We start from the raw sequence: 25,850 nt of genomic DNA, 5'->3' as shown, positions 1-25,850 counted from the left end.
TGGGCCTGGGTTTTGGGAGGCCCTCATGGAAGGGCCTCCGCCTCTGGCTCTGAGGACGAAGAGGCCAAGGAGGAAAAGGAGGAGCAGGGGCAGGAGGAAGGCAGAGGCGAGGGGGCGCCTCAGGGTCCCTGCTCCCTGGTGGGGAGTCCTGGGTCCGGGAGCCCGGCGCCTCCCTCCCTCGGGAGGGACCCAGGAGAGAAGGAGGCGGAGGCGGAGGCGGAGGCGGGGAAAGGGCCCTGGCGCCGCCGCTCTCCCATTCCCCTTCCTTCCTTCCTTCTTCCCTGCCTTCCTTGCTCTCCCTCGCCGCCGAGGCCCAGGAGGCGGGAGCGGGCTCCTCATCTGGGAAAGGGGGAGACTCCCCGCCATGGCCGCCTCCAAGGTGAGAGGAAGGGGGAAGGAAGGGGCGCCCCAGGAGGCACTGCCCCACGCTCCCTGCCTTGGGCCCCGGGGAAGAAGGGGCGGTTGGCCGTTTCCCAAGGCACTCCTGGCAGGGAAGCACTGGGCAGGGCTGCTGCTGCTGCTGCTGCTGTTACTGTTGTTGTTGTTGTTGTTGTTGTTGTTGTGGGGGGGGGCTTCAAGTGGCCTCCCCCTCAGGGTGGGGTTTCCCTAGCATTGTTGTTCAGAGGGGGCTTTGCCATGGTCTCCTCTTGTTGAGGGGTGTGTTGTGTGTTGTGTGTGGCTCCAAATACACTACTTCCTGAGCCATGGAGCCCTTCTCGTGGGGTTCCCTTCCCAGGTTTCCCAGAAGGGCTTTTGCCATGGCTTCCCCCGAAGAGCCTGGGAGAGCCTGCCTTGCCTATCATGGGGTTTCCTTGGCAAGGTTTCTAAAGAGGGGGTTTGCCATTGCTTTCCTACTGAGAGTCATGTGTATAGTTGTGTGTGTTGTGTGTGTGGCTTCAAATAGACTATGGAGCTTCCCTTCCAGGTTTCTCCAGAAGGGGTTTTGCCATGAGGCTGAGAGAGTGTGACTTGACTGCCACAGAGTTTCCTTGGCAAGGTTTCTAAAGAGGGGGGTTTGCCATTGGTAATGTGTGAGTTGTGTGTGTTGTGTGTGTGGTTTCAGATAGTTTCTGTCTACAGAGACCCTTATCGTGGGGTTTCCTTGGCAAGGTTTCTTGAGAGGGGCTTTGCCATGGCCTCCCCTGAGGAGGCTGAGAGAGCGTGACTCCCCCAGGGTCACCCAGCAGGTTTCATAGCCAAGCCAGGATTCGAACCCTGGTCTCCAGAGCTGTAGTTCCAATGCTCAGCCCATAGTGGGTCTCTCGTGGTGGTCTTTTGGGGGGGAAACTGGAAGTCCTTTTGACAGGACCTGCTTTTTTCACTGTAGTGGATTGTGGGTGTCTTCTCATAAAACACACTCTCTCAGCCTCAGGCCCTGGCAAACCTCCTCTGAAGAAGCTTGGCAAGGAAACCCCATGATAGGACTTGAAGGAACACAACAACAACAACAGTGCTGAGTGGGGAAGATGGTGCAAGTCAGGGATGGTGTTTGAGGGATCCCTGTAGTCTCAAGGGATTAGGATTGAGGTTTCAGTTTATTGTCTCTTCTGGCTATAGGGAAAGGTGGGCAGGATTTGGGCCTCAGACATAAACTTTTCCCTTTTGGGCCAGGAAGCAGCAGAAGAGCCTGGACTGGAGAAAGAGTTGCTTACTTAAAATTACTTCCGGATAGAGTTTTACTCTATGCTGTTCAACACCCGTGAATTTATAAAGAAGACCAGAAAACAACATTGAATGGTTTGAACATTGGACTAGGACTGGAGACAGGAAAGTTGGCCATGGTAAACCCATGCGGAAGGGACTTGCCAGGTCGCCATAAGTCAGAAATGATTTGAAGGCACACAACAACAACAACATAAACCCCCACCCACCCATTAGGTTAGGTTTCTTTCCCCAAAAGTAACCTTTCTTAAGTTTCTCGAACAGGAGAAGATAGGCAGTGGCATAAGTCAGTCACCCATAAGGGTTAGCACAGAGTTATATACAGAAAGGACCTGCTCTACAGCTTCTCCTCCCCTTTGTAGGTGTGCTCACATTTTGTTCACAACGTTCATACATATCCTCTGTCGGTACCTGTTGCTGGATGCGGTGCTGACAATATCTATTATGCGTTGTACTTCTGAAAGACTGCCCTTCTGAAAATGTTACAGATCTGAGGGAGTTTAACAGCTCCATCCTCTACATGCTTATTTGGAAATAAGTCCTGTAGTGTCTGTTGGGTCTTACTTGCTGGTTTGTGTTTTTAAAGTTGCAACCAACATTTGTTTTCCAGGCATTTCAAAAATACTTCTGAGTGCGTTTCAGAAATGCTTTTGTGGGGAAAGGATGAGTGCTGACAGATCTTAAGGGAGGACTTCATGAGTGTTAAGGAAGTGCTGAGTCAAAATCAATAGTGTTCATAATATATATTTTACTTATTCAGTTACAACTTTTCATGTTTAGTTGTATGAAATTCTCCACTAATGGTTTAAAAATGCATGCTTTTTTTCTCCCCTTGGTCAACCTCATATGTTTGAATTACCAGACCATGTTTACAGTCAGTGTTTCCAAATCACACACTATGGAAAAAACTGTGTCATTTACCTGACCTACAAAAAGAGAATCATTGATGAATCAGTAACTTTTGATCTCTCTGTATGCTTGGTTTGGGATTGTATTTTAGAACATTAATATAGTTACATTTTTAAACTTTTCTCCAAAACATTGAGTTAAAGCCTGTAGACATCTGAAATGAAGTTTGATTCTTACACTTCTCTTAAGTTTAACCAGTCAATCAAGCAATCAATCTGTAGTGTAATTATAATGTAATACTGTTATTGCTATTTTCTATTTGTCTTCATCTTACGCTTGTTAGCTATTTGTCAGGCCTTTTTATAGGTAGTTGCTTATTCAGTGAGATCTTTGGCTTTAATACATGTTAGAAGTAGAACTGAATCTTTACAATCACAGTTGTCATGTTTAGACATTAGTCGAACCATAGTTTAGCATGGTGAAAGGCATCCTTGCCTGACTCTTTTGCCGACTGCAAACCATTCTGTTTCTCTGTATTCGGTTTCAGCTGCAGCCTCTTGTCCTGAGTATAGTTTATGCATCAAGATAATCAAATTTAGTGGCACTCCCATTCCACTAAGAGCAAGCCATTGTTTTCCGTGATCTATGCAGTTGAATGTTTTGCTGTAGTTGATTAAGCACATGTTGATTCTCTTCTGGAATTCCCTTTTGTGTACCATTATTTTGTATGATTGCAATGTGATCCCTACTGCCTCTTCTTTTCCTCACTCTTGCTTGCAACTTTGGGATCTCATGCTCTTATGTATGGTAGGAATCTTTGCTGCAGACTTTTGAACATTAATTTGCTTGCATGGGAAGCCACAGGTGCCCCATTTATTGTATTAACACATGCCATCCACGTGGCCTTGAGTCCGTGTATGGTGAACCCGCAACAGCGCAGGCGCACTGTATGTTCCTTTTCTGATCATAAAGCATCCCTGCCCTTGGTTTAAATTTTGCTTTGAAGATTTCTTGAATCTTCATGCAAGCAGATACAATTACTGCTAAAAGACAGTTAAAGTTACTGTGATTGTCACCATTAGCTATTGATCATAATCATAAAGACTGATTGACTGATTTATTTTTTAACTTTGTTAAACTTTTAACAATTACACTTTTTATTAAATATCAGTTAAAAATCCAAGTGGCAAAGTGAACAAAACCCTAACAAGTTTTCAAGTTTGGCGGCAAAACTGAAAGCATAGATTTCCATAACATTATTCACAATCATATTTTTAAAACCCTCTAACTGCACATTCCACAGTATTCACATAGAAAGTAAACAGTTTTAGGTTGTTTCATAATGAAAGTGTAAGGGGGGGAAGAAAGAATGCTCACCACTCAGCTTAAACTGAGAAGTCACATTCAAGTGGTTTTGAAATTACTCCTTTTTGTTATTATATCTACAAAGATAGTTCAACGAAAAACAGCTATACATCAGTAGAGATGATGTAAGAATATTGCTCAGCAATTATGTCTTGTGAGAGAACTTGTTAAACATTGGATTTAAGTCATTTTTTCCTTTCCTGCTTGAATGCTGACTACTGAAAAACTGAACAAACTGCTCAGAACTTGATCTACTTCTGAAGATACTGATTAGATTACTCAATTGGACAAAATTGCACAGAACACATGGGCATAATTGCTCAGATACGTGGCCCATGGGAGGGGGTGCCTGATGAGTTTGAGTTAAAACTGTGTACTGTTGTCCACATATCATCTAGAGAAATATAGGCATGTGATTTCAACATCTTCATGCCCCCCCAGCTCTCCACTGTGCTTTTTAAAAAGATCTTTGCCTGATGATGAAACTTGGGCTTTCAAAGCTAGCAGCAAGATTTGTGTATTTTTGGTTAGCCTAATGAAAGTTGTACCATAAAATGGACTTTGGAATTTGTTTAAAGTAAACACAGTTATTCCTGAATTTGTATTAGTGCAAGGCATTTCCTTTGGAATTTTACTTCATCTGATTTGAAACTGAAATGTAGGACCCTACAGCTGAATGTGGTTGTGTGACAGCTTCCACACACATGCACACTTCTGACGGGTTCTAAAGCTTTTATTTCCACTTTACAAATACAACAAACTGTAGTTAGTAAAAATAGGACAACTACAAATAATCGTTTATAGAGCAAAGGGAATGGTAGTTTTGTGATACAACCAACCGCCTCTGTTAGAGAACTCTGGTGCACAATAAACTACAAAACTACTTAGAGAGCTCTGGTGCACAATAAACTACAATTCCTAGGATTCCTAGCACTGAGCCAGGGTAGTTGAAGTGGTGTCAAACTGAATTATTTCTGAATCTGCAGTGTGTTTTGGACCATAGTTAGTATTAACCACACTTTAAGATTCTGATGCCACATTGAACTACCACAAATCTAAAACAGTGGCATATGTTTCTGATCTCTCCAGTATTACAGAAAATGAGATGGGAAGCAGAGTTTGTGAGCCCAAGGTTCACTGAAATTCATTCTATCACCCTATTTATCCCAAATGTGTTCAGAAAATATTGTAAGCAGAGCAAAGCTTAGACTCAAAGGCAGGAGGACTGAAGATCGAAAGAAGAAACATTAACAACCTAAGATACGCAGATGACACCATACTACTAGCAGAAAAAAACAAAGACCAGGAACAAGTGCTAAAGAAAGTCAGGGAAGAAAGTGCTAAGGTAGGCTTAATGCTGAATAGTAAAAAAGCAAAAATAATGACTACAGAAGAATCACATGAATTCATCTTAGATAACAACAAAATAGAAATAGTCCAAAAATTCCCATACAGGAACGTAGCCAGGATTTTGGGAAGGGAGGGCCAGACTAAGTGCCACCATTATAATGGGGCTTGGGTGTGATGGCATGGCGGCAGGCACCATTCATTGTATCTAATGGAAGGGGAGTCCAGACCCCCTGCCCCCCCCCCCCCCCCGTCTACATCCCTGTCCCATACCTTGGATCAAACATTGATAAGAGAGCAGAGACTGTAATCAAGAAATTAAAAGAAGATAAGGACTGGGAAGGGCAACTATGAAAGAACTAGACAAGATCCTAAAGTCTGAAGATATAACACTGAATACTAAAGTTATGATCACCCAAGCCATTGTCTTCTCCATCACCATGTATGGATGTGAGAACTGGACAGTAAAGAAAGCAGATAGAAAGAAAATCAATTCATTTGTGAGGTGGTGCTGGTGAAGAGTGCTGAGTCAAAAAGACAAATAAATGTGTCATAGAACAGATCAAGCCTGAACCCTCCCTGGAGGCCAGGATGATTAAATTGAGGCTGCTGTACTTTGGACACATGAGAAGGAAAAACACTAGAAAAGGCAATGAGGTTAAGAAAAGTGGAAGGCAACAGAAAGAGTGGAAGACCGCATGCCAGATGGATAGGCTTAATCAGGAATGCCATGGGTCTAGGTCTGCAGGACCTAAGTAGAGAAGATGAGGACAGGGAATCTTGGAGATTTCTCATCCACAAGGTGGCCATGAGTCACGGCTGACTCGAGGGCAGCTAACAGCAACAACAATGACATTTTATAACAAAGGAAGTGATGGCAAGCAAAAATATACAAAGATCTTAGTACAGCCAGCCCTTCATATATGCGGGGATCCATTTTGGACCTCGCCAGGGATGGCAAATTTCATGGGACCTCAAGTCCTGTTCTCCTCAGTGGTGGCATGATATGCATGCAGCTGTATTGGCGCAGCATGTGCACATGCCACCATTGAGACTAATGGGGCAGGGCCACCCGTGGATGCTTCAGTCTGTGGATGGCAAGCCCATGGAAAGGAAAAGCTGACTACTAGCTTTCAAAACTTAAATTTCTTCATCAGCCAGGGATCATTTTAAAAGGGAGAGATGAGGGAAGGGGGGGGGGATCTTATAAACTGGGACTCATAAAAATCTTATAAATTGGGACTCAGAGGAGGTATACACAGTTCTGACGTACAATATCTCTGCACATCCATTCACCAGTAAGTCAGCTGTTACTATGGCAGAAGATGAAAGATTGAGTAGATTTGTGGGGCAAAGTTTGAGATGCACTGGGTGCCTTTCTTACCCATTTTGGTTACTGTGGCATTATTATGAAGATGGCTTGTTGATAGGTTGAATTCCTTAGATCATTTTCAGTGGGATACTGTGAGAAAATTTATTCATTCTTAATGTAGTTGTTTAACTGAATCACTGCCACTTTATCAACAGAACTATATAGTGGTAATAAAATAGAAATTACTTTATTACTCAAGTATAGGGCCTTTTATAGAGGTCTATGGTATTTCTGACTTTTGTTGCATGGTACTAAAGAACTGTGCTCTGTTGATTTTGCTTTTACATGGAACGGCATTTATAAAGCATTATTAACACTGTATGCACTGTGAATTTCCTTTTGCCAGCAGTTGGAAGCCAAAGCTATTGATAGTTTTCCGCTTAGGCAGTAACAGAAACAGAGCCCAATTGGTGTTTGTTTCCGTGTTTGGAACAGGCCGCTGCACTGTGTTCAAAGGAAATGAAGGGTCATTGTTTCGGTGCCAGACCAGTGCAACTTCATTCTGTAAACAAGAGGCTTGTGGCGTCTTTTATTTGACATGCTCTTTAGAAGCAAAGGGTAGGGCGAACTGTTCTTTACTCAAATGAAACTGATTGATGAATAGTGGAGAAAAACATTTAAGAAACATTTAAGAAAAATATTCAGGAATAAGGAAATGTTTTGTTGTGGGAGGATTGACTTTATTTACATTCCAAACCTATTTAATAGTAAATACCAGGAGTTCCAAGAAGCAGATGCTGTGTTCGCATTCTTCAGAAACTACATTTTTTGAGATCTGCTGTTAAAACAATAAACTGGATAATTGTAACAGTTTTATCTTAAAACAGAGATTCTTTAATAATGTTTTAAAAATCCAGAAATAATAAAAGACACTGACTTTAAACTAACAAATTTAGTTGAGTGGACAGCCTACTTCTGAAATGTCAGTGTAATCAATATTAACCACATTGAATTTGAAGTAAGTGTTGAGAGCGAAGATGTATTACATAATCCAGTTTGCAAGTTCACATAAATAGGTGAAAATTCGATGTTCCATGACTGATGATTGCAGATAACTTTGGCCTCATTTACACTACAAAATAACCTGATGTGGAAACTGGGTTATTTTGGTGATTGAATATCTCCATGGGGTTTTACTCCTCTTTGTTGTTCACACTGACTGGGGGAGGGGCAATGGGGATAAAATGCCAAGGAGTGATGATCATGGCGGGAGGGGGGGTGAGGAAGAAGAGGAAGGAGATGAGGGCGGGGGGGAGAGGAGGAGGAAGGAAAAGGCAAATTCCTTATGAACAAACCTTGCCAAGAAAGCCCCCTGACAGGTGTGCCTAGTCAAAAATGACTTGAAGGCACATAGCGGCAGAGGAGGAGTGACACTCTTTCTTAAAAGACCTCCCTGTATTCTACCCATCAGTTTGTCACCTCCTCCTCCCCTCCTGCCCCTCTCTCAGCTCCAGTGCAGGCCAAAAAGAAAGAAAGAAAGAAAGTCACACTCTCTCATCCTCAGAGGAAGGCAAAGGCAAACCCCCTCCAGACAAACCTTGCCAAAAAAGCCCATGACAGGTGTGCCCTAAGAAATGACTTGAAGGCACATAACATCAACAACAATAGAGGAGGGGCGGTGGCACGTCGGGAACACTTGAGCCCTGGCACTCGGTCTCCAGCGGCTTGTCCTCCATCGCCTCTTGGGCTCCCCTCTGGTGCACCCCTTGCCTTGCTGCTGCTCACTGGAACCCTCCAGGGGACTGTCTCCGTCCATGGCAGAGGTTGCAGTGGCACTCCATCTCACTCCCTTCCACCTTGCCCTGCCAGCTCTCTCGCAAGCCAACCTGGGGCCTCCTTGCCCCTGCCCCTGCCCCTGCCCCACTTTGGCCCCAGGGAAAGGAAGAGGAGGAAGAAGACACAGTGGGGAGAGGAGGAGGAAGAGGAGAGAGGGCTGCCTTCGGGGGTCCTGGATGATCCAAATTGATCCAATAGCTTATTCCCATTATCAAAGATTCAGATTGTTGCGGTTCTTTAGAAAAGAACCACTAAGAGGTCCAGTGCAAAATGCACCAGTTTAAGTGGGCTTTTCACATACACACACACACACCGCAAACTGCACCGATCTTGGTTGGGGCAAGTGTGAACTTTATGGAAATAGAATGGTTCCACATCGGTTTATTTCTATAGTATGAATGAGGCCTAAGACCTAACACCTGTGGTTAGTTCTATCTGGAGTAGACCCACTGAATGAATGAACATAAATGAATTGATTACAGAGTTCCCTTTGATTCAGTAGGTCTGTTTCAGTTGAGACTAACAATTGGATATAGGCCTAGGAAATTATTGTAATGAGAGCCAGCATGGTGTAGTGGCTTGAGCATTCCCATGGAAATCCAGTGGGCGGCCCTGCATATATCATCTCAGAAATCCATATAATAACCTTGTCAAGTAGAACTGTAGTCTTATTACTGCTGTAGTGGATGTGGAGGCTTGAACCTTGGAAATACAGTAGTGGTTACTTGATGTGGACTTCACAGCTCACATTGCTGACTAGTATGCACCACCATTATTTATACAACAGATACTCAATAACATTGGCTTAGCTTTTTGATACTCTTTCCCCCATTTATAAGGATTTTGCCTTTGTGTTGCTGTTAACTGCTGCCAAGTGGACTTCTACTTATGCTTAACCTGTGAGTGAGAGACCTTCAGGATCCCCAGTTGTCAGCTGCTTTGTTCAGATCAGATCCTGTCTTTAATTCACAACAGTCTAGCTAGCTGATACAAGTGGGGAAAACAACGTTATCAGTTTATTTATGTTATAAAGACATGAGAATGACAAGGAAAAAAGGTGTTTAGTTAAAGACTGGGCATCTTTCTTTTTTGAGTCATCTTGCTGCTGCATTCCCCTCTCTCTTTCACCATGATACTTACTGATACAGTAAGATTTGTATTATGCTTTTCTAACTGTAAAAGACTAGTAGCACTTTAATCTTAGAATCTGCTGATACAGCTAAGCTTTACATTGGGTGTGTAATGATGAATGTACAGTACGACCCCTGTATCTGCAGAATTAGTAACTGCAGTTTTACTTACCTGCATCAGGAATAAAAGGTGTCTTTAGGCATCCTCCGGCATGTCTTTGTGGTCAACTTACACTAGAAATATGGGGTTCATCAGTATCTGTGGTAAGTCTGGGGAACACATCCCTCATAGATACAGGAGTTGTATTGTACTACTGGAAATAACCTGAAGACACACCACAGTAATACTCCATGCTGTGTGCCGTTCAACCTTGCAAGTTCAGCTTTGTTTTTACCTACAAGGGGTAGGTAACCACACTGCATCTGAGAAAATAGGCTCAACTCTACAAAAGCTCATGCGACCAACCTCTGTCTTTCAGTTAGTCTCAAAGGTGCTGCAAGATCCCTTTGCTTATTGTTTTTTCAGACTAACACGGCTATGTCTTTGAATTCTACAGTGTAGTGTTACAGTAAATGAAGCTACTAGTGTCTTTCTTATAAACTGATCAAGTAACTACTTTGTCCTCTTTTTATACAAGTGAGGAAAATTGAGCTCATATTTCCTCATTTTATTTTTAAACATATGTTACTCTAGCCACGTAGAAGTTCTGTTAATTAAAGTTGCTAGTTCCCTGAACGCTGTTAACATTTGGTATATGAATTCTCCACTGAGGTGCTTAAAGCCCACTCATAAACACCATCCTGTGTTTTGTTTGTAAAATAATAGTGCACATACTGCCTGAGAATCACACACCCTCTCTGACTTCCTATTGTGTAATCACACAAATGACAGTAGGGATGTGGTTACTCATGGAAGAATAGCTAGTCAGCACAACATAAAGATTCAGGAATGCCAAAACCTGTAGTCTCTACCTGTGAAGAGGTGACTGGCATATGAGCTTCTCCCAGTTGCCCTTCGTTCTCATTATATCTGAAAGGTGACTGAAATAGAGAATTTCCTCTTTCTGTGGATACTCTTTGTGTGATGTTAAATTTTGGGACCCTTGTTCTACCCATAATTCTTCAAACAATTGAACATACAGTACATTGCATTCCTGTTGTGCCAGAGAACAGATCACCTGAAGTGTAATGGAGTTCTTAAAAGAAGCCTTTCCCCCTCTTATCTGCATGATAAATGGTACAGTCATGCCTCAATTAACAAAGCTTCTGACAAAGAAACTTTTTTTTTATAAAGTCTTCTTACACCCTCCCAGTCCCCCTTTCCTCCTTGACCTTTGTCTAGCTGGACTTTTTTTAGCAGCAGTGGCTTTAGGAGGAGATGGGCTGGAGAAACACAGAGTTTTACTGTTGGGTTGAAGTAGTCTACCTGGAGTAAACAATACACTAAAGCATGAGCTGAGAAAAAATGGGACTCTGCTGTAGCATACAGCATGCAACGCAAACTGCTCAAACCAGAATCCTTTCCTGAGCATGCATCAACAGCAAAATAGAGAAAAGGAGTAAACAGATTTGTCAGCCTTACCGATTCCTCCCATTATGCTAAAAAGTTTGACAACCAAAATGGAAATCATAGCAAAAGCAGAAACTAGTGAAAGGAGATGAGGAGAATCATCCATGATGTATTTTGGAAGAGTGCATTTTAGAAGTTTCGGATTTTTAAAATTATTATTACAAAAGGCTTCTCTGACCACCATTGCGTAGTGCTGAGGGACAGCAACCCGGCCCCCGGCTCAAAAAGGTTGCCTACCCCTAGTGTAGTGGTTTGAACATTGGGGACTACAGCCCTGGAGACCAGGGTTCAAATGTGCCAACTCATATGTTCTGGAGATATTTGGTTGCTTATTGTTTGGCCTAGACTTTACATAGGGATGCTTTTGATGAGTGTTCAGAAATATTAACTGGTTCAGAATCCTGCAACCACACTGTTGTGTAGCAATAGGTAGCATATGACTCCCTAATTACTACAGCTTCATTGGTTAGTAAACCAGAAACAACTCAAATTCTGATTATAACCTGTGGGCTACGTAGCCATTTTTGTGGCCTCCCAAAGACCTTCCTGCTCCATTATTTTGATATTCCAGTTCAGTTCCTGCTTTTGAAAAGGACCTTTCCTGGGATTAAAGCAGTAGGAGGAGGGGAACTTGACAAAACTGCCCCACTCTGTATAGAGTACAAGTGGACATTTTGAGTAAATTAAATTTTATCCAATCTTAGAGGGCTGCAGGGTGTGTGCAGCAGCCAGTGGACCTCAGGTAGTTTCCCACTCTTGCTCTAAAGCCTTGTACAACCTGGGGCCAGGCTGTTTGTTAGATTAAACTGGCCTGTATAGATTACACTGGCCTGCCCAAATGTTCAGATCTTTGGGAGAGGTCCTCTGCTCTGTCTTGTCACCATCAGAGACATATTTGTTGGGAACATAAAAGAGAACCTTCTTGGTGGCTGTTTCTTGGCTCTGCAATTCCCTGCACAAGAACTGATTAACTTTATCTTCTTGGTTTTCCTTTGGTAGGGAAATACAGTACTTTAAAAAAAACAACAGCAACAGAGTTTTGGCATCTAAATTGAATATTGTTGATGGGGATTCTCATTTTTTCTTTCTGTTTTGTTTTACATCTTTTGTGATATTTTAATCATATTTGCTTTTATTTGAATTTTATAACTGTAAGACAACTTGAGTGTGATTTTGTGGCCAAAGGTCAGCTGTCCATTTAGTAAAAATTGATTAATTAATGCAAAATACACCCTGCTACTGAAATACTTTTGTTGGGAGTAGATTTGGGGAAATGATGAAGCGCTCTGCATTTTTACAATATTGCCAAAATCCGACCATATCTCTCCACCTCTACTGCCAAGATCCTGGTCCATGCCCTAGTGATCTCACGACTTGATTACTGTAATGTCCTCCTGGCTGGGCTTCCTCTTTCTCACCTCCGTCCTTTAATCTCTGTCCAGCATTCAGCTGCACGCATTATCACTTCCACCCACCGCTCTGACCACATCTCTCCTGTGTTGGCATCCCTTCACTGGCTCCCTCTCCCTTTCCGCATTCAGTATAAGCTCCTGCTGTCGACATTCAAAGCCCTCCATGGACTGGCCCCTCCTTACTTATCAGACCTTCTTTCTCCTCACCTTCCCACTAGGGCCCTCCATTCTGGTAGTCAAGATCGGCTGTCCCAGCCCAGGATTTCCTCTGACCCTTCCCGGATTCGCCCCGTTTCACTTGCTGCCCCTCACTCTTGGAACCTTCTTCCTCCACAAGCAAGAGCCATCACTTCTTTAACCAGCTTCAAAACTGAGTTGAAAACCATCCTGTTCAGAGAAGCCTTCCCAGGCATTGCATAATTGTCGCTTGCTATTTGGTGTTCTTTTGTTGTCTGTTTTATTGAATCATTTCCTGTATTGCTATGTACTGTATATGCATTATCCTACTTGAGAGTATGTATTTTCCCTGGAAAATGATTAACCATCCATTAAGAACCCAAGCCCTCCCTCCAGTCCATCTGCCTTGGTCCAGGCCTTGGAGGTAGAGAGGAACTGCTGGACCTCTTACCCTTTCCCTCCACCACTCCCTTCTCCTTTTGTGTCATGTCTTTTTAGATTGTAAGCCCAAGGGCAGGGAACCGTCTAACTAAAAAGATTGTATGTACAGTGCTGTGTAAATTTACACCGCTTCATAAATAAAGGTTAATAATATGGAAGGGGAAAGCTAAAACAGGATTCTTTTGATACCACTTAAGAGGGGAAAGCTTATTGTTTATCAGATAACAGATTTGAAGATAGTTTTTGAAGATGATTTTTAAATTTGCATGGTTTTATGAGGTAGCTTATGGACACAGAAAGAAGCAGGACTGCTCTCTGCATCTATTAAAGAAAATCATCCCCTAGCATTATACTGTACTATGTTGAAATTAAAAAAAAAAAGCCTTTTACAGATTTATGGTCTATCAGTACACTAGTCTGTGAATTGAGACAGTAGATCAGATTGAGTTCTGTCACATGGTATGTAGAAGATTTGTAATAGAGTGTCTTCTGACTAAATGGTGGTGTTGGAGTATGTTGGCTGGCTAATCTTAGATGTATGTAAGATAAGATGAGCAAAGGCCTCTGAGAACCAGTGTAGTATATCAGAGCATCATGTTGAATGTGAAAAGCCAAAGTTCAGTTTTCTTCTGATCTACAATGTATCTTTGGCAAGTCATTATCCCTTAGTCTAAATTATCTGATGGAGTTGTTGTAGGACTAGAACAGCCTTTGCCAAAATAACACATTGCAGAAGTGTTGGAATATAATATAGCACCAATCATCATAAGTGGAATAGAAATGAAATTTGGAGGTTGTGTTTTCCCCACATTTTGGAGAGTAGGGTTCATGAAACCTTTGCTGTGCTCTGATTATCTAGAAAACCTAGGTGGCCAGGCCAATATGGGTGATAAGATAACAGTATCTGATGTGCCATTGTTTATGTTAGCCATAGTTTATTGCTTCACCTAAGAATTGTCCTGTAGCTGACCAAGCAAATCACACTTTGCTGTCTCTTTATCATCTTTTTTTTTTTTGTCCTTTTGTTTGCTTGTTTCAGGGCAGGCAATTGAGGGATCCACTTTGGTCGGAATGTAATGGCAAACCATGATTTAAACAAGCCAGAATTTGTAAGCCAACAGCAATCCATGACTTCTAATTGTGGTTTGTGGGATAACATGGTTTGTTTGCAGAACTGGGTTCACATGCAACAGCAAGCTAGAATTCAGCAATTCACAAATTCAGCCTGTTGGAGAATACAGAAATGTTGTTGTAGTTTATATATCAGGAGTGGAACAATTTTTGGTCTCTCTTAATTTTTCTGTTTTCCCCTCCAGGCCTTTATATCTCTTATTTGTTGTTTGTTTGTTTGTTTAATGGATTTATATCCTACTTTTCTCCCCAAATGGGGTTCAAGGTTGTTTTGAATTTCTACACTCCATTATATGCATACTTTTTTTGCGGGGGGGGGGGGGTATGCAAACAGTAAGAAACTACTTAGAGACTCAGGCTCTGTTCAGACTGGCCATTAAGTTCAGAGTTGGAGCATTGCGTCCACATAATGCTCGACTCCGCCCCCCAGGGCACCATGATGCCGCACGCTGCTCCACATAGTGCATGCATGGCATTATGGCGCTCCTCCGGCACTGCAGCCATGAAGGAGGGTTGCCAAGCCGTGGCAATGCGGCCTATAAGAAGCCACTTTTTGCAGCTCCTTTTTGTGCCCAGGAAAGGCTGGATTGGGGCCATGGCGTGCAGTTGCCACGGCCCTGATCTGGCTGAAGAAGAGGCCGCTGGAGGCTGTTTGTACAGCTTCTAAATCATGTCATAGTTCCATTTAGTTCAGTGTTGTCTGCTCTGACTGACAGCAACTCTTCACTGTTTTAGCAGTCTTTCTGGAAGTGTCTGAGATTGAACCTGGAACATTCTGTTTTTAAAGTATGTGGTCTGTTGCTAAATAACTGCTCTCTCAAGCTCCTGAAACTCTTTGACTATTTGACAACCAAAGGAGGCCTTATTGCAAACCTACCCCACTCAGCAGCTGTAGCAACATAACTAATCATAAAATTCTGACTACCGTAATCATTCAGTTTTCTTGCAGTCTCATAATGTTGCAAAATATAACTGTTTTCTGGTTTATAACAATCTTGGAGGTGCTATCATTCTGTCCTTCATTTTGTTATTAACTGATAAATTATGCACAGTATAGTTTGTCATATGCAGTGTTGTCCTTTCCCCTCCTTGGAATGTTAATGGCTATACTTTACTGGGCAAGTAATCCAAAATTTCCATAGTTTTGTGGTGGGTTGGTGTTTTTATGCAAAGAAACCTTGCCATGGGAAGTTAATATCTTTGCTTTGGCCTTAATTGCAATAGCAGATTCCTTTTGGGTTTTAAGACAGTAGTGCAGTGTTAGACCAGGATAGATCAGCAGTTTTTATTTATCAGCTGATTTAGATCTTACGACGTCCTTGTCTTCCTTATGTTAGTTTGAAAATAACAAGGGCGAAAACACACACATAAGCAAAATTTCTTCTTGAAAATAGAACTACTGTAGTTTATAGTCTGACTAGATAGTGGTACCAAGCAGTTATTGTGTGCATATTTTATTTTCAGTCAAAAATTTAAACACTTTAAAAATATTCATGTATTCATATTAATCTGAGAAAACAATGCTCCATAAGGTACCTGGGCTTGATAATCAGAAAGTATCTATCTGCCAGCATATGCTAAATCCTAATAATTTTGTGAGGTTTGTGGAGAACAACACTTGTAGGCATCTTCAAATAAAGCATGCCTACTTGATAAAGCATGCATATTTCAACAGCAACCATGGAGCAGTAAATAAGAGGGATGGACAACACTGAACACCAGTAGGACTGTTCTTGTTTTGTTATGTGTGTGATTTTACACCTCCAGGATTTCATGGCTTCTATAGTAACGGTATGCCTGACTCAATATCTGGTCCTACCAGTAGCAGGTAGTTGATTTTTAAAAGTACTTAAATAAAAATGAATGTTTTCAGCAACTTTAAGGATTCCTATTGAAATGTGAATTAGAAATCTTATAAACTCATGCATATGTATATACACACAGAACTCTTGAGCAGAACTTGATCCACAGTTCCCTTGATTCACTTAGGCGCTACAGTTGTGTTCTGAAAAGTAACATTATTTAATTAAAAATCTGACATAAATGTTTAAAGGAAATTTAAAAAATAAACACTTATTTTCTGTATGTGATTCTGATAATAAGTTGTTACTCTGAGGCAACTTTATATTTCATAAATCCCTTCAATAGTAGCTCCAAGGTGGTTTTCATAAATACTTGTAAGAGAATAAGAACATCGTTTAATTGTAAAAAAATAATAATAGTAAAATAGCATTTAAAAGACCATTTCAGTATTTGTCATAGTCTCTGAGACCTAATGAATTATGGAGAGAGAGAAATCTTCAGGAACTTTTTGTGTTTGACAAAGATTTGGAGTATATTGCACTCCATTTTTTGCTGAAGAGCTTATTTCCACTCAGCTATGCTAGTAATTGTTTCCTAGCATGTCATTTCTGTTTGTTTCAGAAATACTCAAAGCAGGTTTCCTGACATTAATTAGACAAGCGGTGTATGCTAAAGATTGATTCCTTCCTACAGTATACTTCTATGTTCATAAATATTTATATTTTACACAACATGCATGCCATCATCATTAAGCTTGCATAGGCACCTATGCAAGAAATTTAAGACAATATATTGGCTATACAAAATTTAGGTAGAATTGCATCATCCTTGGCTAGTTGTGCTACAGAGGATGCAACAAACTAGCATGTCAAATTTTACTGTTTTTTTAAATGAGAAGCAGATTTGGGCAGATTTTCATTCTAGCAAGGTACTGTTTTGTTTTGCTTTTTAAATGTGCAAAACTAGGGCAAGTTCTCTGAATAATAGTTTGATTAAAAGCAGAGGAGGTAGTTAACAAAGCAAAAGAAAATCTAATCTGCAAGGATACTTGAAAAAACGTTCAAAGCAAAAACAGTAGGATAAGAATAAGGGAGAAGAAACATTTGTCTTCCTCTTCTAAATCCCTTCATAATATGATACTGACAAAGCAGCAGTTTGCCACTGTGCTCTTTTTCAAGTATCATGTTAGCACTAGTGGCTGCCTCCACATCCTCAATAAGGAGCCTACATTATAAAGTGAGTGTGAGGAAAGTATAGCCCCTCTCTATGTTATTGGTCTTGATCACAGCCAGGATCTTGAGGGCGTTGATGTGTATCTCTCCGAAGGGAGACCAACAACCTTGAATGCAGAGATCTTTGAGGTGAGCGCCCCAGCCCGTTGTGGATGCATCTGTGGTGACCATCGTAGAACGTTCTGAGGCCTGGAAGGGCATCCCCTTGAGGACATTGTCGGGAACGAGCCACCAGGAGAGAGAGTCCTTGACCTGTTGGGGAATGGCAAGTTTCTTGGATTGTTTGTCTTAGAGGTGATTGAAGACAGAAAGAAACCATCTTTGGAGGGGCCTGAACCTCAGGTGGGAAAGATAGACCACAGCTGTGGTAAATGCCATGTAGCCTAGAAGCTGCTGAATGTCCTTTGCTGTAGGGCAGACCTTGGAGAGGACCAGACGGAGATGATCCCAGAGGGAGCCTGCTCTTCTGATAGGCAGATAGGCACATGCCATGATAGAGTCCAGAGATGTGCCTAGATATTTTATCACTCTGACTGGTTGAAGGATAGACTTGGTAGGATTGATGGTGAAGCCCAAGTCAGTGATGAGAGACAAAGTGACATGAATGTCTTTGAACAACTGAGTTCGAGAAGACGACACCAGCCACTAGTTGTTGAGATACGGAAAAATCATTATTCCTTGTATTCAAAGGTGAGAGATGACTGCCACCATGCATTTGGTGAACGCGTGTGGGGAGGTAGAGAGACCGAAGGGAAGAACGGTATATTGAAAGAGATTTCCATCTATGGAAAATCGAAGAAATTTGCAGTGTTGTGGTCTGATGCTGATGTGGAAGTATGCATCTTTCAGATTGATCGATGCAAACCAATCTGCTTGATGGAGGAAGGGGAGGATTGACTGGAGAATTACCATCTTGAACTTAGGAGGTTTGATATAAGAGTTGACCCCTCTAAAGTCCAGAATGGGACGAAGCCCACCACCTCATTTTGGAACTGTGAAGTACCAAGAAAAGAAGCTGTCCAGCCTGCAACTGTGTGGAATGGATGGCACCTTTGTCAAGAAGGGGGACGATCTCTTCCTGGAGAGTAGGGGAAGATGGAGTGGAACAGAAAACGCCACATGGAGGAATATTTGAGAATTCTATGGTGTAACCCAAACGAATGATGGTAAGGACCCAGGTGTCGGAGGTCATTCGGCACTGTTGGTCGTAAAAGTTGGATAGTCTGGGTCGGGGAGGAGACAGAGGGAGAGAAAGGATAGACAATGGTGTCGTCGTCTCGGTGGAGTTGTCAAAAATGGGGCTTAGAAGAGGAAGAAAGCTTCTTCGAAGGTTGTTGTTGGGGTTTTTTTTAAATAATTTTTTTTACTGAAAATTTATTACAAATACATAAAAAAGACACAGTTCCTAATAATAAAACATACAAACATAAATAATCCAGTTCCTTATATAACTAACTAAAGAGTAAATCACTTAAAATACCTTGATATCGATGGGTACTCAAATATTCTCACTCATTATGACTAGTATACACTGTCTTTATATCTAAGATTCTAACTTCCTGCTACAACAGTTAAACCTGTTTATCATAACATTGTTTAATCGCCGTTATGTCTTTTACTTTATCTTTCCCTGTTCTGAGTCTCTTTCCTAGAAACAAACATATACATTATTTTAAATCATAATATAACTGAGCAGGCGATTTTTACATTCTTCCATATGAGTTTTGCCTAGTGACTGTATTGATCCTATTGCCTAAAAAAAAGATAAACAAATAAGCAGATTAGACTGTAAATATCTTTCTTTACTTATAATATCCACTGTGTTATTTTATACTTCCTCTATTCTTAAACCATTACCCTATGGTTGTGGTGATCTACATAATTTTTTGTTTAATCACCAGTCTTTGAAAAGACTGGTTGTCAAGGGACCCCAGTTGTTTTCTATATATTCAAACACCTGTTTCCATTTCTCCAAACATTTCTCTGATTTTTCGTACCTCGTTTTTCTTGACAATTTGTCTAGTTCTAATGTTTCTTGCACTTTCAGTATCCAGTCTTCAACCTTAGGAACTTTTTTACTTTTCCAAAATTTTGCATAAAGCATTGTCGCGGTACAAATCATATAAAATAAGACACAGCCAAATTTCTTTTCTAAATCATCATTGACCATATTTAGCAAAAATATTTCGGGCTTATTCTCCAACTTTATGTTTAATATCTTGTCTATTGTTTTGCGTATAGCCAATCTTTTTGCTTTTTTACATTTCCACCAATTAATGTGAATTAATGTCCCTCTCTTTTTTCTGCATTTCCAACATTTACTAGAATGCTTCCCGTATATTTTACATAGTCTCATGGGTGTTAAGTACCACCTATAGTACATTTTATAACAGTTTTCTTTTATATCTTGGCACTGAGTGTAGTTCATTCTTTTTATCCATGATCTTTCCCACTGTTCCAGTTCTAGTGATCTCCTAATATCTTGTGCCCATGCCACCATATTTGTTTTAACTATTTCATTTTTGGTGTAATACTTCTACAAACATTTATATAATGCCGATATTGGTGCACCTTTTTTGCCCAAATAATTTCCTCCAGTTCCGATTTCATGTTCATTATTCCCATGGTTTTTTGATCTTTTTTAAACCTTTCATTCAGTTGAAAATACATAAACCAATTATTTAATAATAATAATAATAATAATAATAATAATAATTTGTTTTATTTATATACCACTATTCCAAAGATCATAGCGGTGAACAGCAAGTAAGCTAATTAGCAAGTAAGCTAATTTGCCCCCAACAGTCTGGGTACTCATTTTAGTGACCTCGGAAAGATGCAAGCCTGAGTCGAGCTTGGGCCGTTTTGCTGGTCTTGAACTCGCAACCTTGTGGTTTTGAGTGAATGGCTGCAGTACAGGCATTTAACCACTGCGCCACCAGGGCTCCCTTCTCTTCCCTTCTCTTTTTAATTCGTCTAATGATTTCATTTCCCAGTTTTTTTTGTGATGAGGCTTTCAGCAGATCTACATATCTCAACCATTTTTCATTCCTAAATGGATCTGTTTTTAATAATGCCTCATGAGGCGAGCACCACATTGGAATTTTTTTTACAAATCAATTTTTTTTGTATTTGGTCCAAATCCTATAGATGGCATTTCTGATTAAACGATTTTTAAAGTCTTTGTTAGTTTTTATTTTGTCATAATACAAAAAAGCATGCCACCCCAATCTTAAATTTGATCCTTCAAACTTAAGCAAGGGATTGTTTTCTAACTTGAACCAATCCTTTAACCAAATCATTCTACAAACCTCATAATAAAGGTTTAGATTTGGAAGGGCAAAGCCTCCTCTTTCCACAGAATCTTGAAGGCATTTTAATCTTATGTGGGGTTTTTTCCCTTCCCAGAAAAAGAGTTTAAATCTTTTTGCCATTTAGAAAAATTGAATTGTTCTGAAAGATTGGAATGCATTGAAAGAGAAATAATATTTTTGGGAGGATTTTCATTTTGACTACACCTATCCTTCCAAGTAATGATAGTTTAATATTTGTCCAACTCTTCATTTCTTTCTTCATATTAGACCAACATTTTTTATAATTATGCTTAAATAAATTCGTGTTCTTTTTTGACAGCTCTATGCCCAAATATTTTACTTTCTAACTTATTTGGAGACCTCATATCTTGTTCCACTCCGTATCTTCTATCCCTTTCATGTTTTTGTCAGAATTACTGTCTTTTTCTTATTAATTTTTAAACCTGATACCACCTCCAACTCCTCCAACTCCTTTTGTAAGTTTGATATATCTTCTAGCGGATTACTTAACGTTGCTACCACATCGTCCGCAAATGCGCGTAGTTTAAATTCACTACTCTTTACTTTTACTCCTCTTATGCTAACAGCCTTTCTTATGTTATTTAATAGGTTGATTTTGATGTTGTTGTTGATTGTTTTGTTGATTGTTGTGTTGTCTATAGGGTCTTCCTGAAGACTGTTGTTAAGAGCCCTTATATTGGGATGAGTTTCCAGAACGCAGTTGAGAATAATAATAAGGGGCTGATCTGTCATGCCATTGGCGTCTCTTGAATTGTTGTTTATTCGTGGTCAGCCCAAGGCGTTTACCGGTCAGATCATTTTTGGCCAGAGTGCCGAGAGAGTCATCTGTATTGGCTGCAAACAGGCCCTCGCCATCAAAAGGAAGGTCTTCAATTTTGTTACTGGCTTCATCAGTAAGATCTGTGGACCTGAGCAAGGCAAACCTGCGAAAGGCACTGGAAATTATTTTAGCTGAACAGTTGATGGAGTGTCTGGCCGAGTGGAGCTGTTGGTTAACCAAAGAAAGGGCCTCAGCATAGAAATCCATAGCTGCAGATTTTTGTTCTTCAGGCAGATAGGGGATGAAGGAAACCAGGCTTGGAGGTTGGTGACCTTGGCATTCAGGGCAGCAGAAGAGTAGAATCTGCGTCCGAAGATGTCCATATGTCAGCCATCTTTGTCTACTGGGGCAGAATGGGTCTTGCCTGGTGATTTTGTAGTGTATTCGACCATCTGAGAATTGGGTGCAGGAGAGGCGAAGCTGTATGGAGCTGTAACCAGTTGACCCTTGTACATGCCCTCAAGTTTCTTAGTTGCCGGGGGCACAGAGGCAGGTTTGTGCCTTACATCGGATAAGGAGGTCAAAAATGGAAGGATCGCCGGCTGGTTAGGAACAGGCAAAATACCATAAACTGGGTCCCTAGGTGGTTTAGGAGGTTGGTCAACGTGGAGACCTATGGCCCTGGACATCCTGTCAACTACATCTGAGAAAAGGTGAACGTCCTCAACGGGAGACTGAGGCATGGTGTCTTCAACCTCTTCTTGAGGAGAAGCTATCACCAGTGATGGAGAGTGAGGGGATAGCCCTGGCTCATATGTGGATTCCTCAGTAGAGTGTTAACACCGTAGGTACAGAGAGGGCTACAGGTGGAACTAACTGAGGAATTGACAACGAGGCCGTTGACGTCGAGGGTGCAATCAGGATTTTTGACGGGATGGGCTTCACCATCGATGTCGAGATTGACATCGAGACAAGGACCACCGCCGTAGAGTGAATGGGTGAAGCTGGAGGGCGGGAGACAGTGGCTGTAGTTCTAGGTGGTGGTGATGGGGCGCGATAGCGGCCATCATCTCTAGGAGAGCGGGATTTAGAACGACGTCGAGGAGGAGAGCGAGAGCGGCGTCTAAAGTGAGAAGGGGAGATCGCGGTGATGATACCGATCTCTATAGATAGGAGAGTAGGATCTGTATGATAAGGGCCATTCTCTAAAATATTATTCAGCTCGATAATGAGCGATGTAGGATCCCATGGAATGAGGTGAGCCGAATCTGTATCCATCCCGGTCTTGAGGTGAAGGGGGCCTGTGGACTCTGTCTTCGAGGAGGCGGAGGCGAAAAGGAGAGTCTGTATGGTCTCAGTGCAGTTGCCAGGATCTGTGCCGGTAACATAGCTGGGACAGCAGGCAGAGGAGAGATTGTCGTTGGGACCCGAATGGCGACAGACGATGGCATAGGCATAGAGATAGCCATCGACGTCGAGTCCAGAGCCCCTGATGCAGAGTCTAAAACAGTGACCGGGATGGGGGCGTGGCAAATCACCCGCCAATGTCAAGGCAGGCATGAAGAAAGCCAACGTGGAGTTAAGCTTAGCTGCAGCTAAAGCTGTCGATGTCGATGCCAGAGCAGACAATGAAAAAAAGGCTGATGTCGGCATCGGGGCCAAAATAGTTGAGGGAGCAGCCACCACATTAGGTTTAGGCTTCTTCCTGGGCTTGTCATGGGAAGCAGGAGAAGAGTCAGGCCTCTTCTTGGCTTTCTGGGGTCTCTGTTGGGAGACAGAGGGAACCTCCTGAGGCAAAGAAGACTGAAGAAGATGGTTACAACATAGAGGCTATTGATGTTGATGTCGGTGATGCAGGAGCTGCGGTCGAAGTCAACGTTGGGGTAGCAGTTGTCGACGTCAAAGGCCTTGAAATTTTGGGAATTCGTGGAAGTTTGTGGATGGGAATTCTTCCCAAAGGATCTACAGCCAAGGCAGATTTTTGGGCAACAGAGAGAGAGTGCTCCCACAAGAAAGATTTGAGTTTGGAGGCTCTATTCGTGAGAGTCACCACAGTGAAACCTTTACAATGGGGGCACCTATTAGAAATATGGGCTTCCCCTAAACAAAAAAGGCATTTAGAATGACCATCATTGAAAGCAATTTTTCGGTCACATTCAGAGCTATGTTTAAACAGGGTGGCCATAAGAGGCCTAGAAGTGGTAGGCCCGTCCAGGCTGGCAACACTTGATTTCCACAAACAATCAAAATTTTAGAGGGCAATGCTAGAAAAAGAGGGAGAAAAGACAAAAATCTACCGTACAGTAGAAATCTACTCAGCTCAGGAGAAAACCGAAGGAGATGTTTCTCTTGGGGCGGACGAAAGAGAACTGAAGGAGGAGCTAGATTGGCGGGATTGGGCATGCTCAGTACATGGGAGTAGGTGGGGCTCCCGCCAATTTGCTCAGCTTTTCAGCTTCCGAATGGAGTCTCTGCGCATGCACAATACCCCAATTGTGTGAGGGCACAGATGACCACTCGAAGAACCACAGTTACAGGTGAATAACCTGTTCTTGCCCAAGGTCACACAGTGGGGTTCAGTGGCTGAGCAGAGATTCAAACCTCCATCTCCAGAGACAGTCCAGTGGTCGAACCACTACACCATACTGGCTCTCTGCTATGCGGTGTAGGCTGATGAAAGTTGAAGTAGCCACCCTTCCACTCCTTCTCCATGCTAGGACTTCCTGATGTTGCCATCCCACCTGACCTTAAAGTGCTGGGAAGTCAGTCCTCTAAAATCATCTACCATCCAGGATTGAATTCCAAAGGACCTTGCTGATCTAACCTGCATTACCTACACTTAGATGAATAGAGAGCACTTACTTTTTCTCTCATATTTGTGCCCACTGGGTTTCCTAAAACAGCAATATCCAATGTTCTATGGATAAGGAGGAATTATTGCTATGCTGTACCTCAGATTTATCTCCTCTGACAAATATGCTCAAAATAGGCAGTCATTCTCCACTCATTAGATTATTGGTAATCCAGTTGATAACAATGTAAAACATTGGGCAAAGGGATCTTTTAGCACCTTTGAGACTTTGACTCTCAAAGGTTCTTGCTACAAGATCCCTTCGCTTACTGATTTTCCAGAATAACACGCCTACGTCTTTGAAATGTAAAACACCCCAGCCCCCCCCCCCCACCCTCCGCTAGCAAATGCAATAACAGAAAAAGGAAAACAACATGGAAAATTACCTGACAGAAATGCTATAATAAATTTCAAAATCTGTAACTGAGAAAACAACAATTCAATTAATTAATAAACAATACAAGTTTCATTTAAATATGTCAGGAGTAATGACATTGAGGTTCATTTGTTTTCTTCAGTGTATGAAAAAGATAAATAAAATATAAAGTCTAGTTTCTAGTTCTTGTTCTTTGTGTACCGTATATACTTGAGTATATGTTGACTATATGTTGACCTCATGTATAAGTCGAGGGCAGGCTTTGAGGCCAAAATTATGGATTTTGAAATGACCCATGGATAAGTTGAGGATAAAACTTAGGGGCATGTAACAAAAGATGTAAATGATGATGCAAAGGAAAATGATGCCAAAGAACTTAGAAAATTCTGGCAGGCATAACTGTTTTTGCTCATCCTAAATCCTGGATGGATGAGAGAGTAGAGGGGATCCATGCATATATATCTATATCTATATCTATATATATATATATATAGTAATGTAAGTACTGTACTTTAACTCTCATATATATATATATATATATGAGAGTTAAAGTACTGTACTTACACTGACCGCTGGATAAGTCGACCCAGGTATTTTGAGTCAATTTTTTTGACTAAAATTTCTAGACTTATATTATTTCCTGCTGCCTACCTGTGGCACATTGTGAATAGATTGCTGTGCAGTTTCTTCTTTTTGTTGTATGCAATAAAAAAATAAATAATTTGATTAAAACAAATAAAATAGCATTCAAATAAAAATTAATAAGAAAAGGGAATATGTCATATACAGTTTAAAGTTTCTTCATATAAATTAGTTGATTTAAATGGCCTGCTGACAACATTGCATACATTCCAAGAGAAGCTGACAAGATCTGCTCTTTGCCCTGATGTTTTGCTAGTTCAGATAAGGACAATTAGAGCAGATCTTTAATCCATTGTTTTGTAAAACTTCTTTTTCTGGAGCTCAGTCACCACATATTTGGCTAACTATAGTGTGTGACAGAGTAGTAAATTCTAAACAGTGGGGATATAATTATATAAAACATAAATGTCACAGAAATATAATGAGATTTGTAGGACTGTCTTATTACCAACATTTCACCAAAAAGAGTTTACAACAAGACAGCTCAGTACAGTCGGCCCTTTGTATCCAGGGATTCTTCATCCACAGATTCAGTCATCTATGACTTAAATAAAGGCCAAAAAGCAAGCCTTGATTTTGCCATTTTATATGAGGGACACCATTTTAATATCCCATTGTA

At 41.3% G+C, this 25,850-nt stretch overlaps 1 protein-coding gene across 2 annotated transcripts in view; it reads left to right on the top strand.

Annotated features, from left to right (window-relative positions):
• The first annotated feature begins 257 nt into the window (after positions 1-257).
• The window catches only part of SNX9 (sorting nexin 9), a 75,356-nt gene continuing 49,763 nt past the window's right edge, over positions 258-25,850 (top strand). For both annotated transcript variants that reach the window (XM_089530126.1, XM_089530125.1), the window contains exon 1: positions 258-379. In XM_089530126.1, coding sequence (XP_089386252.1) covers positions 365-379 — 15 coding nt within the window. In that variant the 5' untranslated portion in view covers positions 258-364. The remainder of the gene's footprint in view (positions 380-25,850) is intronic.

The sequence above is a fragment of the Sceloporus occidentalis genome, unplaced genomic scaffold (assembly GCF_023333645.1).
Source record: "Sceloporus occidentalis isolate IW3139 unplaced genomic scaffold, rSceOcc1.0.p SCAF_6, whole genome shotgun sequence".
Taxonomy (NCBI): domain Eukaryota; kingdom Metazoa; phylum Chordata; class Lepidosauria; order Squamata; family Phrynosomatidae; genus Sceloporus; species Sceloporus occidentalis.
Note: the sequence above shows the minus strand (reverse complement) of the source record. Positions and strands in the feature narration are given on the sequence as shown.